The 19181-nt window shown below is 42.9% G+C and overlaps 1 protein-coding gene across 2 annotated transcripts in view; it reads right to left on the bottom strand.

Moving 5' to 3' along the window:
- Positions 1-267: 267 nt before the first annotated feature.
- The window catches only part of Mbtps2 (membrane bound transcription factor peptidase, site 2), a 69617-nt gene continuing 50703 nt past the window's right edge, over positions 268-19181 (bottom strand). Inside the window, exons 11-12 of one of the 2 annotated variants that reach the window (XR_006145971.1) lie at positions 16117-16710; positions 268-278 (exon numbers count right to left, since the gene is read on the bottom strand). Coding sequence is in view for 1 of the 2 variants with exons in the window: in XM_042670180.1 (XP_042526114.1) it covers positions 16488-16710 (223 nt within the window). In the remaining variant the exon portion in view is untranslated. Of the gene's footprint in view, positions 279-14568; positions 16711-19181 lie in introns of those variants that run through there. The other variant, XM_042670180.1, reaches the window with a different exon arrangement.

Here is a 19181-nt window from a genome sequence, read left to right on the forward strand (position 1 = left end):
TGACTCTAATGCAAATCTTTTAAGATGAAAAGTGCTCAGCCAAGTGCCAGTGGTTCATGCCTGTAATCCTACCAGCTCAGGAGGCTAAGATATGAAGATCATGATTCAAAGCCACCCTGGGCAGGAAAGTCTATAAAACTATAATTTCCAATTAACCACCCAAAAGCCAGAAGTGGGAGTTGTAGCTGAAGTGGTAGAGCACTAAACTTGAGTAGAAAAGCTGAGGGACAGTGCCCAGATTCTGAACTCAAGCCTCAGGACCAGAATACACACACATACTGGTGTGCAACAGTACTCAGGGCCTTGCACCCAAATGGGCTTCTTTGCTTAAGGCTAGCATTCTAGTTCTTAAAATGCACCTCCACTTAAAGCTTTTTTTTTTTTTTTTTGTTAGTCACGGGGCCTGAACTCTGGGCCTGAGCGCTGTCCCTCAGCTCTTCAACTCCAGGATAGCACTCTACCACTTGAGCCACAGTGCCATTTCCAGCTTATGTGGTGCTGAGGAATTGAACTCAGGTCCTCATGCATGCAAGGCAAGCACTCTACCACTGAGCCATCCCACTTAAAGCTTTTTACTAGTTGTTTTTGCTAGCTAAGATTATAATTGTGAGCCACTTGCATCTGGCTTTATTTTGTTTTAGTAATCATTTTGTATACTATTGGTTTTCTTCATGTTAGTACATATGATTTATTTTTGCACTTAAAACAATTTTTCTTTTTTTGGGGGGGGGGGGTCCGGTTGTGGGGCCTGAACTCTGGGCCTGGGCACTGTCCCTCAGCTCTTCAGCTCAAGGCTAGCACTCTACCACTTGAGCCACAGCGTCACTTCCAGCTTTTTTCTTATGTGGTGCTGAGGAATCGAACCCAGGGCCTCGAGCATGCAAGGCAAGTGCTCTACCACTGAGCCACCTTCCCAGCCCCTCCATGAGATTTTTTTATTGTGAAAATACTTTACAGAGGGGTTACAATTACATGGGCAAGATAATGAGTACATTTCTTTTTTGGGGGGGGGTCCGGTAGTGGGGCCTGAACTCTGGGCCTGGGCGCTGTCCCTCAGATCTTCAGCTCAAGGCTAGCACTCTACCACTTGAGCCACAGCACCACTTCCGGCTTTTTTCTTTTTGCTTATGTGGTGCTGAGGAATCGAACCCAGGGCCTCAGGCATGCAAGGCAAGTGCTCTACCACTGAGCCACCTTCCCAGCCCCAATGAGTACATTTCTTATCAAGCATTGTAGCCTCCTCCTTTGTTTCCCCTTCCCATCCCTTCCCATCCTACCCCCCCCCCCATCCTCCATGAGATTTTTATCTTCAATTAAATTCTCAGAAAATGTCAGAAGTGGAGCTGTGGCTCAAGTGGTAGAATGCTAGCAATCCTCAGATTTCAGCTTTCTAAGTAACTAGGATTATAGGCATGAGTCACTAGCACCTGGCTCATATCTTACTTTAAATTTTGCTCCTTGATCCTGGGACAGTAATTTCATATTTGATTCTCATCTATAAACATATTCAGCTTCCCTTCTAGTTGGTACTGGACCTTGCATTCTTGCTTGGTGTTTTTGCTCAAGGTTGTTCTACCACTTGAACCATAGATCTAGTATTTTGCTGGAGATAAGAGTCAGACATGTGCCAGTCGCTGGTGGCTCACGCCTGTCATCCTAGCTACTCAGGAGGCTGAGATCTGAGGATTGCAGTTCAAAGCCAGCCCGGGCAGGAAAGTCTGAGAGACTCATCTCCAATGAACCAACAGAAAACTGGAAGTGGTGCTGTGGCTCCAGTGATAGAGCATTGCCTTGAGCTGAAGAGCTCAGAGACAGTGCCCAGGCCCAGAGTCCAAGTCCCACAAAAGTCAGACATGTCTATCTGGGTTGGCTTTGAGCAATGGTCCTCACATGGCAGGCTCCTGAGTAGCCAGGATTACAGATGTGAGCCACCAGTGCCAGGCATCCAGTTGTAAAATTCTATATTTTTCTGACTTTCTGCAGAATATCTGTGGGAATAACTAAGCAGATGTCAGAGAATGGTGAGAAGTGACTCTATCGAGTCCCATTTAAGCTGGGTTTTGAAGGCTGAATAGGAGTCAGCTAAATTAATGAGAGGATAAGTTAGTTCTAGTGAGGACACTGACTATATAAGGCTCTGTGTGCATAGGGAAATTGGCAGGCATACAAAAGGAATCAGATTTGTTCTGATTCTAGGCTCCTTATTGTAAAAGAGATCAGAGAAAGTATATAAATAGGGGAAGTAATATAGGTATCTGCATGTTTTCTTTTTGTGCTGGTCCTGGGGCTTGATTTCAGGGCCTATACACTGTCACCGAGCTTTCTTGCTCTATCACTTGAGCCACAATTCTATTTCCAGTATTTTTTTGTGGCTAATTGGATTTAAGTGTCTCATGGACTTTCCTATCTGGGATGACTTCAAACCATGTCCCTCAGATTTCAGTCTCCTGAGTAGCTAGAATTACAGCACCCAGCTATGTTCATGTTTTGAAGAAGTGTCAAGACTATTATTAGGCGTCACAAGAGATTGCAATGGTGAGTTTAGTCACCAATACTGTAGCATTGAGGTAAGAAGAGAAAGACCCAAATCAAGGCAGTGGCCCCCTAAATTCAGGGCAAAGCACAGCAGTGGGCTGTGTTTATGAAAAACTCCATGGTGAGAAGAGAGGACTCCAGGGTGGTTATAGTTTCTGCCAACAGCTGGATGAAGGGTGATATTGAAGAATGTAATCATTAATCTGAATAGGGAAAACAGGAGGCAGAAATGGCTCTTTGAGAAAGAGAGCTAAGCTTTGAAATGTTGAATTTGAGGAGCCTATTTGGCCTCCAGTGAGAAATTCTATCTAGCCTTTGGAAATCGGGGCCTGGAATTATGAACAGAAGTATACTCAGAGTCCTAAGATTATACACCTCCCACAGAAGGAAGCTAAAGCCATTTCATCAGCATTCCCATGACCTGGCGATGTTACTATCATGTGCTTGGTCCTCGGGGTAAGGTTTCATGTTCCCAAGCCTGCCAAAGGTTTCAGAGAGAACTTACACAAAGTTATCTTGACCCCAAATCCTCTGGTGAAACCAATTACGAACAACAAACAATCCAAGTTAGACTCCTAGATGAGGGGTTCTGTGATAAGAATCTATAAAGTCCTATCTTTTATGGCAATTATAAATAATGCTTTCCAGTTTGAGTCTGATGGCTCATGCTTGTCATCTCAGCCTCCTTAGGAGGCTGAGATCTGAAGATAGCAGTTCAAAACTGGTCCAGGAAGGGAAGTCCATGAGACTCTTATTTCTAATTAATCACCAAAAAGCCAGAAATGGAACTGTGCCTCAAGTGGTAGAGTGCTAGCTTTGAGCAAAAAAAAAAAAAAAAAAAAATCTCAGGGACAGTGCTTAGGCCCTGAGTTCAAGCCCCAGGACTGGACCACCACCACCACCAAAGTCCATAAAGCTCGTATCTCCAATTACTTACCAACAAGCCAGAAGCAGCTGCATGACTCAACGGGTAGAGCCTCAATTTTTTTTTAAAAGAAAACAATGTTAGGGGCTGGGAAGGTGGCTCAGTGGTAGAGCGTTTGCCTTGCATGCATGAGGCCCTGGGTTCGATTCCTCAGCACCACATAAGCAAAAAGAAAAAAGCCGGAAGTGGCGCTGTGGCTCAAGGGGTAGAGTGCTAGCCTTGAGCTGAAGAGCTGAGGGACAGCGCCCAGGCCCAGAGTTCAAGCCCCACGACCGACCAAAAAAAAAAAAAAAAAAAGAATTGCTTCAAAAAAAAAAAAAAAAGAAAACAATGTTATTGTGACTATTAACGTGTTGTATAGAGGGGCAACCATTGTATAAGTCAGGTAATGATTACATTCTGTTTTTGGACAGTATTACTCTTTCCTTTCCCCAAGTTTTCCCTTCAGGCAATTTCCCACATAATGAATGTATACTGCAGAGCAGGGTGGTTGCGTACAAAGGTGATTGCATTCACTCTTCTTCCCTTCTTTCTGCACCCTCTTTTCCTCTCCCCCAGTAGAGCCCTATTATTGAGTGAAAAACCTAAAGAACAGAGTCCAGGCTCTGAGTTCAAGCCCTGTGCTGGCAAAAAAGATACAGATAATGCCTTCCCCAACATTATTATTTATCAAAACATGACATGGTTAACACCATGCTGGGCTTCGACAGCAGTTTGAAATTTTACAGACCTGAGAAATCTGTAGATCTTTGAATTCCTGACTTACAGCTCCTCAAGTGACCCCAGACAGTACTGTTCTACAAAGTACTCCGCCTGTCTGCTAAACTCTGCATTCCACGCTGTCAGGAACATGATTAATGATCTATTTGGAATAGAATTTGTTCCTGTGTTTCCATGACATGGTTACAAGTTTTACTTTTGGTCATGCTGTTTTGAGTTACTGTGATTTTTGAGTTTGCCTTTGCTTTCAGGAAAAAACAAAGAAATAAAGAAACAAGGCTGGGCACTGGTGGCTCATGTCCATAATTCTAGCTACTCAGGAGGCTGAGATCTGATCTGAGGAACTCAGTTCAAAGACAGCCTGGGCAGGAAAGGCTATGAGACTCTTATCTCCAATTAACCACCAAACAACCAGAAGTGGAGGTGTGGCTCAAGTGGTAGAGCAACAGCCTTAGTGAATGAACAATGCTAAAGGATAGTGCCTAAGCCCTGAATTCAAGCCCCAATACCGACTCATACACACAAAAACAAACATAGCAAAGCAGTCGGTCAACAAGCCTTAAGTTTGCCATTTTGGCACCAACATGCAGTGTCATAGATTTTATTGAATTTTTAAAGGAAACAGGAGTAACTTTTAAAAGGGAAAGCTTTGTGTAAGTTCTTGTGTTTTCCTCAGCTGAATAATCTTAATATGAATACGGGATCACATTACACACTGCAGCCATGAACACAGTCTCAGAGAATTGGAGCTTTTTAATCAGAGAATCTTGCTCTGCCTCAGAAAACAGAATTCCAGAGGGAACCCGCTCTTCAGAATAGGCTTTGTTCTATTATAATATTCGCTTTCTTTGATTTCTCTCTCACCAAGAGGATACTTTGTAAAAACCATCTGAGGAGGGAAGATGGTATTACAAATAAGCTTTTATGAGATTAAAAACAATCAGATCTATTTGGGAAATTTCTGTCAGTAGTTACGCCAAGTCTGAATATGCCGTATCTGTTGGTCATTTCAGTAACTTAATAGGTTAGCATTTAGTTCATGAGCTGTGGTAACCTAGGTAACCTATGAACCTATGATGATTGAGAAGTAATTATCACATGCCTAGGGGGTTCATTTAGCCAAATTAATCGTCTTTGGTAATGGAATCACTAGGCCTAGTTAAATGTATTTAGATAATGATTCTAAAGGCAAGGTACTCTAAATAGCCTAAAAATCTGTAGATACAGAATCAAAAGCACTAGGTGAGTGTTTTTTTTTTTTTTTCCTATGACAGAAGCTTGACTGTGCTTTAAGTCCCTCCTCCTCCTCCTCCTTCTCCTCCTCCTCCTTCTACTTCTTTTCTTCTTCTCCTTCTTCTTCTTTTGGTCATGATTCTTGAACTCTGGGCCTGGGCGCTGTCCCTCAGCTCTTCAGCTCAAGGCTATGCTCTACCACTTGAGCCACAGCACCACTTCCGGCTTTTTCTGCTTATGTGATGCTGAGGAATGGAACCCAGGGCCTCATGAATGCAAGGCAAGCACTCTACCACTGAGCCACCCTCCCAGCCCCGTCTTTTATTTCTTTTCTTTTCTCTTCTCTTTTTAGTTTTTATTTTTATATTTGCCAGTCCTGGAGCTTTGAAGTCAAACATTACTGGATGCTTTCCCTGAGCTTTTTTTTTTTTGAGGGGGGGGTGGTGTCGTGGGGCTTGAACTCTGGGCCTGGGCACTGTCCCTGAGCTCTTCAGCTCGAGGCAAAAGCTCTGCCTCTTGAGACACAATGCCACTTCTGGTTTTCTGGTGGTTCATTGAAGATCAGAGTCTCATGGACTTTCCAGCCCAGGCTGGCTTTGAACCACAGTCCTCAGATCTCAGGCTCCCAACTAGCTAGGATTACAGGTGTGTGCCACTGGTGTCTGGCTTATAGGCAGTTTCTAAATATTTTCTTTTTCTTTTTTTTTTTTGGGGGGGGGGGGGTCCAGTCGTGGGTCCTGAACTCTGGGCCTGGGCGCTGTCCCTCAGCTCTTCAGCTCAAGGCTAGCGCTCTACCACTTGAGCCACAGTGCTGCTTCTGGCTTTTTTCTTTTTGCTTATGTGGTGCTGAGGAATTGAACCCAGGGCCTCATACATGCAAGGCAAGCGCTCTACCACTGAACCACCTTCCTAGCCCTAGTTTCTAAATATTTTCATGTCTCTTTATTATTTCAAGTCCTGACAGACTAGGTTTGTGTCTGTTAGGGTGGGTTGAATATTATATGTAATGTTTGACTAATGTTAAGAAAAATTACCTAATGCTTGGAAACAAAGCAAAAGATGATTGCTTGTCTTTTCAACACCCTGACTGAAGCTTCATTTAATGGCCTTTATTTACAGAGTGCACGCAAGGATTATTCAGTACTCCAGAGGAGTAAATTAACTGTTGCTTAAGGCCCAGACATGTTAACTTCCTAGATTTTGTCCATTAGATGCACATGATCTCTGTGCAATAGATGTGATAACTTTAAGCATTTTATTTTTATTTATTTATTTTGGGTCCGGCCGTGGGGCCTGAACTCTGGGCCTGAGCGCTGTCCCTCAGCTCTTCAGCTCAAGGCTAGCGCTCTACCACTTGAGCCACAGCGCCACTTCCGGCTTTTTTCTTGTTGCTTATGTGGTGCTGAGGAATTGAACCCAGGGCCTCATGCATGCAAGGCAAGCGCTCTACCACTGAGCCACCTTCCAGCCCACTTTAAGCATTTTATATATCAAAACTTTTTTTGGTCAGTGATGGGGCCTGAAAGCTGTGCCTGAGCATTTTGGCTCAAGGCTAACACTCTACCACTTTGAGCCACAATGCCACTTCCAGTTTTCTGGTGGTTAATTGCCTGGGCTGGCTTTGAACCTGGATTTGAGGATCCCAGCCTCCTAACTAGCTAGGGTAACAGGTGTGAGCCACTCTCTCCGGGCTGTCTAAGTTTTTTTGCTCAAGGAACACTCTACCATCTGAACCAAGCTTCACTTCCAGCTTTTTTTTATTTTTTGGCGGTTAATTATGAGATTAGAGTCTCATGGACCTTTTTTTTACCTGGGCTTGCTTGAATTTTGATCCTCAGATCTTAGCCTCCTGAGTAACTAGGATTACAGTTGTGAGCTACTGACATCCAGATACTTCCTCCTGTTTTGTACCTGGAGTATAGGGGCATGTAAAAAATAAAATAAAAAAAATTGGAGTGGCCAGAAAGAAGAAAATTATGCTTTCTTTGCCCTCTGTGTATATATTTTGTGTTCTTTCATGTCTGTCTTTCTTTCTTTCCTTTCTCTCTCTCTCTCTCTTCCTTCCTTCCTTCATTTTTTTTTTTGTGTGGGTCCTGAGTCAAGAACTCAGGGCCTGGTGCACTCTTGCAGAGCTTTTTTGCTCAAGGCTAGCTCTCTAGTGTGTGTGTGTGTGTGTGTGTGTGTGTGTGTGTGTGTGTGTGTGTGTGTGTGTGTGTGTGTGTGTGTGTGTGTTGCTTAATTGGAAAAGACCATTGTATGGACTTTCCTACCTGGGCTGGCTTCCAACCATGATCTTCAAATCCAAGCCTAAGTAGCTAGGATTACAGGCATGAGCCACTGGTGCTCAAGGCTAGCTCTCTAGTGTGTGTGTGTGTGTGTGTGTGTGTGTGTGTGTGTGTGTGTGTGGCTAGCTCTCTAGTGTGTGTGTGTGTGTGTGTGTGTGTGTGTGTGTGTGTGTGTGTGTGTGTTGCTTAATTGGAAAAGACCATTGTATGGACTTTCCTACCTGGGCTGGCTTCCAACCATGATCTTCAAATCCAAGCCTAAGTAGCTAGGATTACAGGCATGAGCCACTGGTGCTCAAGGCTAGCTCTCTAGTGTGTGTGTGTGTGTGTGTGTGTGTGTGTGTGTGTGTGTGTGTGTGTGTGTGTGTGTGTGTGTGGCTAGCTCTCTAGTGTGTGTGTGTGTGTGTGTGTGTGTGTGTGTGTGTGTGTGTGTGTGTGTGTGTTGCTTAATTGGAAAAGACCATTGTATGGACTTTCCTACCTGGGCTGGCTTCCAACCATGATCTTCAAATCCAAGCCTAAGTAGCTAGGATTACAGGCATGAGCCACTGGTGCCTGGATTCATGTTCTATTTTTTTCATCCACAAATAACAAATGTACTATTGCTTTTTTGCCAGTCCTGGGGCTTGAATTTGGGGTCTATGTACTGTCTCTGAGTTTCTTTTTTTCCCTTTTTTTCTTTTTTAGTTTGCTCAAGATTAGGGTTAAATTTCTTTTTTTAATATATATTTTTTATTGTAAAGATACCTCTGAGTTTCTTTTACTCAAGGCAAGCACTCTAGAACTTGAGCCACAGCTCCACTTCTGTTTTTTTTTCTCATTAATTTACTGGGGATAAGAGTTTCATGCTCTTCAGATGTCAGCTAGGATTATAGGCATGAGTCAAACAGCACTGTGCTGACAAATGTGCTGTTCCTTTTTTTTGGTATACGGTATTGGGGTTTGAACTTCTGCTTGGCTTTTTGTTAATGGCTGGTGCTCAGCCACTTAAGCAAAGCTCCAATTCTGTCTTTTGGCTGGTTATTTGTAGATAACAGCCTTTCAGATTTGTTTCCTGGCCTGGCTTTAAATTATCACCCTCGGATCTTAGCCTTCTAAGTAGCAAAGATTATACCCTGCACCACCAGTGCCCAATTTCTTTGTAGTATCTTTTCCTTTTTTTTTTTTTTTGTAGGTCATGGGGCTTGATCTCTGGACCTGGGTGCTGTCCCTGAGCTCTTCAACTAAAGACCAGAACTCTAGCACTTGAGCTACAGTGCCACTTCTGGTTTTCTGGTGGTTTATTGGAGATAAGAGTCTCAAGGACTTTCCTACCTGGGCTGGCTTTGAATCTCAGTCCTCAGATCTCAGCCTCCTGAGTAGCTAGGATTACAGGCATGAGCCACCAGTGCCGGGCATCTTTGTAGTATCTTAAAGGGACAATAATTTAATATCTGGAACATGGGATATTCTGTATATTTCCAAAATATATATTTCAGGCTCTGTGGGTCATAGCTGCAACTGCTCAACTCAGCTATTATAGAACAGAAAGAGCTAGAAATAAAGGTAAATGAATGAATATGGTTATGTTCCAATAAAGTTTACTTACCAAAATTGGTACTGAGCAAGATTTAGCTTGCAGGCTTTCTTTTTTCTTTGTTCTTTTTGGTGCTGGTCTTGCAGCTTGAAGTCAGGATCTGGGCGCTGTCCCTAAGCTTTTGTGCTCAAAGCTAGCAGTGTACCACTTGAGCCACAGCTCCATTTATGCCTTATTTTTGGTGTTTAATTGGAGATACAAGTCTCACAAACTTTCCTGCCTAGGCTGACTTTGAACTGTGATCCTCAGAGCTCAGCCTCATGAATAGTGAGAATCACAGGTGTGAACCACTGGTGCCTGGCTTTGTAGGCTTTCTTGATGACTAATATTCCTATGGATTAGTAAAAAAAGTTAGGATTTTCACATTCCTTTTTTGTATGTTAATAGTGGGGCTTGGGCATTGCCTCCTAGATTTTTGCTCAAGGCTGGCACTCTACAACTTGAGTCACAGCTGAAAGGAGGAGGAGGAGGAGGAGGAGGAGGAGGAGGAGGAGGAGGAGGAGGAGGAGGAGGAGGAGGAGGAGGAGGAGGAGGAGGTGGAGGAGGAGGAGGAGGAGGAGGAGGAGGAGGTGGAGGAGGAGGAGGAGGAGGAGGAGGAGGAGGAGGAGGAGGAGGAGGAAGGGGAAGAAGAAGAGGAGGAAGGGGAAGAAGAAAGAGGCAGCAGCAGCAGCAGCAGCAGCAGCAGCAGCAGCAGCAGCAGCAGCAGCAGCAGCAGCTGGGCACCAATGTCTCATATCTGTAATCCTGGTGACTTAAGAGGCTGAGATCTGACGATCATAGTTCAAAGCCAGCCCAAGTAGGAATGTCTGTGAGACTTATCTCCAACAAGCCACCAGAAACCAGAAGTGGCTCAAGTGGTAAAGCTCTAGCTTTGAGTGAAAAAGCACTGGGACAGCACCCAGGCCCCATGACTAACAACAACAAAAGACAAAAAAAGATCTACAATTCTAACCTTTTAGAAGTCTAATTTTTGTACCATTAATAGTATCACACCTTTTTTTCTTTTTTTGGTTGGTCATGGTGTTTGAATATGGGGCTTGGGTGCTGTCCCTGAGTTTTTTGCTCAAGGTTGGTGTTCTACCACTTTGAGCCACAGCTTCATGTACTTTACTGCCCACACTAGCTTTAAATCTCAGGCCTCAGTTCTCAGCCTTCTGAGTAGCTAGGATTACAGGTGTGAACCACCAATGCCTGGCTCTTTTTATTTTACATTTTGGTATGAGGCTCTGGGGCTTGAATTCAGGCTGGGCACTGTCCTTCAGATTTTGTGCTCAAGGTTAGTGCTTTGTGCACTCCCACTTAAACCACAGCTCCATTACTGGCATTTTTTATGTTTTTTTTTTTTTTTTGGTCGGTCATGGGGCTTGAACTCTGGGCCTGGGCGCTGTCCTGGAGCTCTTTAGCTCAAGGCTAGTGCTCTACCACTTGATCCACAGCACCATTTCTGGTTTTCTGGTGGTTAATTGGAGATAATAGTCTCATGGACTTTCCTGCCTGGACTGGCTTTTAATGGTGATCCTCAGATCTCAGCCTCCTGAGTAGCTAGGATTATAGGCATGAGCCACCAGCACCCAACTTCATTTTTTATCCTTAATTGGAGAAAAGAGTCTTACAGACTTTCCTGCCTGGGATAGCTTTGAATCTCAATCTTCAAACCTCAGTTTCCTGAATAGCTAAGGTTACAGGAATGAGCCACTGGTGTCTGTCAAGAGTGTTATACATTTAAGAGAGGTAGTGGTGGGCTGAAAATGTGGCTTAGTGGTAGAGTGCTTGCCTAACATGCTTGAAGCCCTCTGTTCCTTAGTACCACATACACAGAAAAAGCCAAAAGTGGCGTTGTGGCTTGAGTGGTAGAGTGCTAGCCTTGAGCAAAAGAAGCTCAGGAACAGTGCCCAGGCCCTGAGTTCAAGCCCCAGGACCAGCAAAAAAGATAGACAGAAGCCGGGCACTGGTGTTTCATGCCTGTAATCCTAGCTACTCAGGAGGCTGAGGTCTGAGAATCGCAGTTCAAAGCCAGCCTGAGCAAGGAAAGTCCATGAGACTCATATCCAATTAATCACCAGAAAACCAGAAGTGGCACTGGGACTCAAGTGCTAGAGTTCTGGCCTTGAGCTGAAGAGCTTAGAGACAGCACCCAAGCCCAGATTTCAAATCCCATGACTACCAAGAGAGAGAAGAGAGAAAGAAGAGAGAGGGTGGGGTGTAGTGGCTTTATGACATCTAATTAATACGATGCAAAACACACATTAAATCAAGGTAAAGTGATACTTTGTTTTATACCATGGAGAACCAATTGCAGAATTGGACTCTTAGATTCTTCTTAGTTTTCGAGTACTACAGTGTCAATAACACATCAGTAGAGAAGTTTGAAAAGCCTTTAGTGAATAAGGTGGGACAATTTATGACTACATATCAACTTTCAGCTAAATAAATTTAAGCAGTGTTGGCCAGGAGGCAGTGGCTTACACCTATAATCCTAGCTACTCAAGAGGCTGGGATTTGAGGAATATAATTCAAAGCCAGCATGGGTAGGAAAGTCTGTGAGACTCTTTATCTCTAATTAACCACCAAAAATCCAGTAGTAGAGCTATGGCTCAAATGGAAGAGCATTAACCTTGAATAGAAATAGCTCAGGGGCAGTGCCTAGGTCATGAATTCAAGCCCAGGGACTGGCACAAGAAAACAAGGTGTATTATCCAATGGAAAATTAAACCATACAATATAACCTGTTTTATAATTAGAATTACCACTTCCTCTAGCCATTTTTGTAACTAGAATACCGCTTCCTCTAGCCAGTTTTTCCACCTCCACCCTGATTGTAGCCTATTGTAATGTTATGTTATGAAATATAGGTTTTCCTTTCATGAATTCATCTGCCAAGGTCGAATAAAATAGACAATGGATAATTCAATAAGTATGGCTTATAAACAGATGGATTAAAAAAGGTTCATCTAAAAAAAATTCATCTCAAAGGTATTATACCCATTTGTTTTAGACTAAAAGCAAATATGTTGCTGGACACTGGTGTCTCATGCCTGTAATCCTAGCTACTCAGGAGGTTGAGATTTGAGATAACGATTTGAAGCTGGCCTGCGCAGCCAAGTTCATGAGGCATTTATCTCCAATAAACTACTAAAAATGTCAGAAATTAAGGGGTACCAGTGGCTTATGCCTGTAATCCTAGCTACTCAATAGGCTGAGATCTGAGGATTGTGGTTCAAAGGCAGCTTGAGCAGGAGAGATAAGACAATAAGACTGTGTGACTCATCTCTAATAAACTACCAACAAAGCTAGAAGTAGAATTGTGGCGAAAGTGGTAGAGCACTAGTCTTGAGCAAAAATGGTAAGGGACAGAGCCTAGGTCTTGAGTTCAAGCCTCAGGACTATGAGTTCAAGCCTCAGGACTATGAGTTCAAGCCTCAGGACTAGCACGCGCGCGCGCGCGCACACACACACACACACACACACACACACTAAAAATACAGGTGAACTTACAGAAAAATTCTGTCCAGCACTCATGAAATATGATAGACTTTTTTCATTCATAAACCAGCCATTTCTGAAATTGTACTGAGGATACACAAGAACTTCACTTGAGACTTTTTTTGTCAGGCACCAGTGACTCACCTGTAATCCTAGCTACTCAGGAAGCTGAGATCTGAGGATCGTGGTTCAAAGCCAGCCCAGGCTTAAAAGTCTCCGTGAGATTCTTATCTCAATTAACCACTCAAAAATGGGAAGTGGTGCCATGGCTCAAACTTGTAGACCACAAGCCTTGAGCAGAAGAGCTCAGGGACAGTGCCCAGACCCCAAGTTCAAACCCCACAACTGGAAAAAAAAAAAGACTTTTTTTCTTTCTGAGGCCAGCAAAAACATGTAGATTAAATGAATAAAATGCAAGGCCACTTTTAGAATCAAGAATTTAAAAACAACAAAGATACTATTCAATGTAAAGGGAAGAACTGTGAGAGAAAAAAAGTGCAGTTTTAAAAAAGACAAAAAATGAGAAACATAAAATGCTGGTATACATTTTTTTTTATTACTAAACATCAAATGTGGGCAATTGTGACATTGTCAAATAAAAGCTTAAGAATGAATTTCAGCACAAAGATTTATAGAAAAAACTACCTATGCACTACTGTCACATAACATTCAATAAATACCATAGGTCAGAATGATGACCGAGGACCAAACAACTATGAAGAACGTTTATAATTGGCTGTTAGAACAGTAACTACGAGAGATTATCAAAAGGTCATGTCTAATTGCATGTCTCTTCAAACTGAGATGCTGAAAAGAATATATACATTCTTTAAAGGTTGTAGGTGATTATTTAAAAACCCTCAAATATGTAAACAATGCAGAATAGGAACACTGGAATCAAGTTTTACTATTGAACAAAGTGACAATACAGAAAGAATACCTTTTCCAAATCCTCAAAAATGATCCAGTTTTCTAATTGCTCTATGGAAGTCAAAATGGATTCTTTCCATAAAGATGATGATACACCAGGGACATAAAGACCTTCCAAGTTCTTTTTATGTTAACATTTATTTACAGTAAATATTCAATAACCCTTTTTACAGATCACTTAAATAGAAACATGCTTTGCTAATCCATAAATAACACTAATCACCATCCATTCAACCACATTAATTAAGTACTTAGGATGTCTCATGCACTGTGTCAGGGACACAAAGCTGAATATGACATGGTCCTTGCTATAAAGAGCCCACAATCAAGCTCAACAGAGAAAACACATTTCCTTTCTTATGCAATAGGCCATTTCTATACAAATGTTACTGATCTGCTCAGACTTTCCTAGCAGGGTGATTCTCAAACCCTTATCCAACCTAACAGCAGACTAACAGCTAAAATAAAATGCCTTTTTTGTCTGTGACTCTGAAAAAGAAGTAGTTAATGGATAGGATTTCCTCTTACTATTTTCCCTCTTGGGAGAAGGGTGTGGCTTAGTGGTAGAATACTTGCCTCACAAGCATGAGGCCCTGAGTTCCATCCCTAGTACTGCAAAACATTTTTTTTGTCAGTCATGGGGCTTGAACTCTGGGCCTGGGTGCTGTTCCTGAGCTCTTCAGCTCAAGGCTAGCACTCTACCACTTGAGCCACAGCACCACTTCCAGTTTTCTGGTGGTTAATTGGAAATAAGAATTTCATGGACTTTCCTGCCTGGGCTGGCTTTGAAAAGAGATCCTCAGATCTCAGCCTCCTGAGTAGCTAGGATTACAGGTGTGAGCCACTGGTGCCCAGCAAAACAAACTTTCTTTTCAATTTTGAAAAACCAATGTGCACAATATAGAACATTTTCATTAATAAGCCACTTAATACATGTAATCAAATTAATTACATGAATATTTCATGGCATTTCCCCAAGCTCAACTTCCGGAACAGGTCTAAGCATAACCATGCTTAATATACCTTGGTCCCCAATGACTGTTTACTGAACATGTATATGCCATATTTTCTGGAGAAACCAGCGATCTGTATGATTTTTAATTCTGATAACCCAGGTCATTAATAAAATGCTAAAATGATGTCCAATATATATAATTTGTGTTTAAGAAGGAAGGCAAATTTGTAGTACAATCTAAAAAAGTTTCTAAAAATGATTTAAAAGTTCTAGTGCTTAAAGAGTCGCTAATAATCTGAAAAAGGTAACTCCATGGAACACCTCAATTTGTGAAGGCAGGTACCTGGCTACAATGAATTATTGCTTTTGTCACCTCTCGAGTATAAGACAGAAGTGTGCATTGTGCATGAAGAAAATAGCTTGCTCCCATGTTTCTCAGAGCAACAACTTTGCACGGGGCCCATTGACTAGATACAAGACTAGGCCTGTCAGGTTTAAGAATCTAGTCCCAGGCTTTGGCAAATCCACCCTTATACTGTCTCATGTGCAAGCCATTTTCACCATATTACTGCTGTGGATCCACAGAGGTAGCTCAGGGGAGACACTGAAAGCAAGAGCTAGGTGACTGATCACCCAACAGAGAGAAACACGGGAGCTGCTGGTGAGAACAGAGTGCAGCTTGGGGTTTAATGCTTCAGGAACATAGGCCTTAGATGGCCTCAGCTGCAACAAGGGACAATATCTACCCTGGAAGGCTCCCAAGCTTCAGAACTCTAGAGAATGGTAACCAGGTCTGCTAAAGATCCTATGTTCTGTCTTGTGATCAGAGAACCTGGCATATTTCTGAGGTTCAATTCTAAGTGCCTGAGCTGACATGCTGCTGTGTGAGATACTTCCTGCAGCACACATTAACAAAGAGACAATGCTTGTGGTATAAACTGTCTCATGAGATCATAGGCCCTCCTTCCTAATTTGTCTCTTAGTGTCATCTGACAAAGATTTTCCGGTCATATAGGCAAATTCTCGTATAGAATTTTATTAAACTTAATTTTAATCAGACTTCTGTTTTCAGAGTATAAAATAATACACCATTCATGTTTAAAATACTTCTTAAATATGACAGAGGATAAGAAATATAGGCTATGAACACATTCACCTTTCTACTTGGCCAAAATTTGATTTCTTTTAAATCTTTAGAAATGATGGTGTGCTTTGTTTGTTTGGTTTGCTTTTGAGACAGGGTCTTGCTATATATGTAGGCAAGGCTAGCCTGGAACCTGCTATGGATCCCAGGCTGGCCTCAAACTTGCAATCTTCCTGCTTTAATCTTCCGAGTGCTGGAACTACAGGTGTGCACCACCACATCCAGCTTAATGATGATATTTCAACTGGTTTTCCCTGGGGATGGGCCTGTAGTGTAGTGGTAGAGCACTTGCCTAGCATATGAGGCTATGGGTTTGATCCCCAGAGCCACACACATTTTCCTAATTATTTCTATTCAATTCTGCTCTCCTCTGTACTACTTCAATATGCTATGTAATCACAGGACATGGTACTATATGAATGAATTTGTACTTGTTTAGAAATTGTTCCACAAACAGGTGAGATTTGTACATTCAGTCTTTTAAAACTAGAAATGCAGTTGGGGACTATGCCTTTCATTCCTTCTGCTCATCCTACACCACAGAGTTTGGGTACTCTAGATATAGGAAGAGCTCAATGATATTGGCCATGATGCAACTAGAAAGAAATACATTTCATACTGAATAAGGATGTTAATGGCAATGGATATTACCACACAGATGTAGAAGGGAACTCGGAGATTCTGTCAGAAGAGAGCAAATATTACCGTGCTGTAACCATCCAGAGTCCCAGGGTCACATTGGCAGCTAAAAGTACACTGCCACCAAGTAAGATAAAAAATCCTATCAGATCTTTGACATCATTGTCTCCAATCACTGAGGTAAGGGTAGCATCCAGAAAAGAGTTTAAAATCCACTGACCATCCAAGGCAAAGCAGGGGACAGCATTCACAATAGCCAGAGCTCCAGAGAGGGAAATCAGGTACCTGAGTTAAAATCAGTTAAGGAGCCAGCTGTGAGGTCCAACTGGAAACCACCTTTGGGGCAATCAGAATATACTGGACTGGGACTGAGTTTGAGATTACAATACAATTCTCTGCTTTCTTTAACTCTCTAACATTTCTTCTTAGTTCTCTACTATTTCAAAACACAACTTGTGGGCTGGGATGTAGCTCAGTGGCAAAGTGCTTCCTTAGCAAATGCAACGCCCTGGGTTTGCTCCCCAGTACCAAAAAAAACAAGGCAAAAAAAAAAATACCAAATGAAATTTGCGCCAGGTGAAAGTGGCTCATGCCTATAATCTTGGCTAATCAGGAGGCTGAGATCTGGGATCCTGGTTCAAAGCGAGTCCCTGGCAGTTAAGTCCATAAAACTGTTACTTCCAATTAACCATCAAAAAGTAGGAAGCAGCACTGTGGCTCAAGTGGTAGAGTGCTAGCCTTGAGCATAGAGAGGCTCAGGGACAGTGCCCAGGCCCTGAGTTCAAGCCCCAGGACTGGCAAAAAAAAAAAAAAAGAAAGGAAGGAAGGAAGGAAGGAAGGAAGGAAGGAAGGAAGGAAGGAAGGAAGGAAGGAATTTGCAGCAGGGTACTGGCGGCTCAAACTTGCAATCCTAGCCCTCAGGAGGCTGAGGTCTGAGGATTGTGGTTCAAAGCCAATCTGTGGCAGGAAAGTCCTAAGATTCTTTCTTTCTTTTTTTTGTCTTTCGTGGGGCTTGAACTCTGGGCCTGGGTGTGGTTTCCCTGTGCTCTTCAGCTCAAGGCCAGTGCTCTACCACTTGAGCCACAGCACCACTTCTGGTTTTCTAGTGGTTTATTGGAGATAAGCATCTCACAGACTTTCCTGCCTGGGCTGGCTTTGAACTATGATCCTCAGATCTCAGCCTCCTGAGTAGCTCAGATTACAGGCACTAGCCTCCAGTGCCCGACTAGTACTAAGATTCTTATCTCCAATTGACTACCAAAAATTGAGAAGTGAAGTTATGGCTCAAGTGTTAGAGCTCTAGTCTTGAGCAAAATTTCAGGGACAGTGGCCGAGTTCAAGTACTAGGACTGCCACATATATATAATCACATACAAGCACACATGGGCGCACACGCATGCCCATGTGTGCTCGCGCGCGCACACACACACGCGCGCGCGCACACACACACACACACACACACACACACACACACACACACACACACACACACACACACACACACACGGACTATGTATTATTTTGAAGTTCAAAAGCCCTGACAAACAAAAAAAGGTAAACCACTTATAGGCAGTCTATATAACCCCTAGGAAGACTTTATTCTTTGGGAATCTACTTTTTGTGTGTGCCAGAATCTTACTGACTTTCCTGCCCTGGCTGGACTTGAACAAGGATCCTCAGATTGCTCAGCCTCTGGAATAGCTAGGAGTACAGGAAACGAGCCACCAGTGCCTGGAAGACTGTAGTCTTTTAACAATAAAATAAAGGAAAAGGAGGAAAGAAAGAGAAAAAAAAGAAATATAGTTTTTTTTTTTGTGGTCCTGGGGCCTGAACTCACGGACTGGGCACTGCCCCTGAGCCTCTCTATGCTCAAAGCTAGCACTCTACCACTGGAGCCACAGCACCACTTCTGGCTTTTTCTATGTATGTGCTACTGGGGAATCTAACCTAGGGCTTCATGCATACTAGGCAAGCACTCTACCACTAAGCTGTATTCACAGCCCTGAAACAGATTTTGACTGTGAGCCCTGCCTTCTTTTGCTATCATCTATAAGGTTATAGCATGTCTCTCTGTGACAAAGGTACAGAATCTACAAGGTACAGTCTTGGTTATACACAATTTTAGCAAGTGCTCGTTTGTATTCCATTTCTGTTTTTTTCCTTATTCTTTCATTTCTTTGTTTTATTTGTGAGGGGGGGAGGAGGAGTCTCCTGGGGTTTGAACTCTGGGCCTGGGTGCTGTTCAAGGCTAGCACTCTACCACTTGAGCCACAGCACTACTTCCCGCTTTTTCTCTGATTATATGGAGACAATAGTCTCTCGGCCAGGCGCTGGTAGCTCACTCCTATAATCCTATCTACAGGCTGGGCAGGAAATTCCATGAGACTCTAATCTCCAATTAACTACCAGCAGCTGGAGTGGAGCTCTGGTTCAAGTGGTATAGTATCAGCCTTGAGGGAAAAAGTTCAAGGACAGTGTCCACGCCCTGAGTTTAACCCCTAGTGCTGGCACAAAAAATACTTCCAAAAATTTCCAATAATTCAATTCTATATAGTAACTGATTTAAAAAGTCATCTTTTTTTTTTTTTTTTTTTGGTCGGTTGTGGGGCCTGAACTCTGGGTCTGGGCACTGTCCCTCAGCTCTTCAGCTCAAGGCTAGCATAATACCACTTGAGCTACAGTGCCACTTCTGGCCTTTTCTAATTATGTGGTGCTGAGGAATCGAACACAGGGCCTCATGCATACAAGGCAAGCGC

This window comes from Dipodomys spectabilis, unplaced genomic scaffold (genome assembly GCF_019054845.1).
Source record: "Dipodomys spectabilis isolate Male_0828 unplaced genomic scaffold, ASM1905484v1 ptg000526l, whole genome shotgun sequence".
NCBI classification, from domain to species: Eukaryota; Metazoa; Chordata; class Mammalia; order Rodentia; family Heteromyidae; genus Dipodomys; species Dipodomys spectabilis.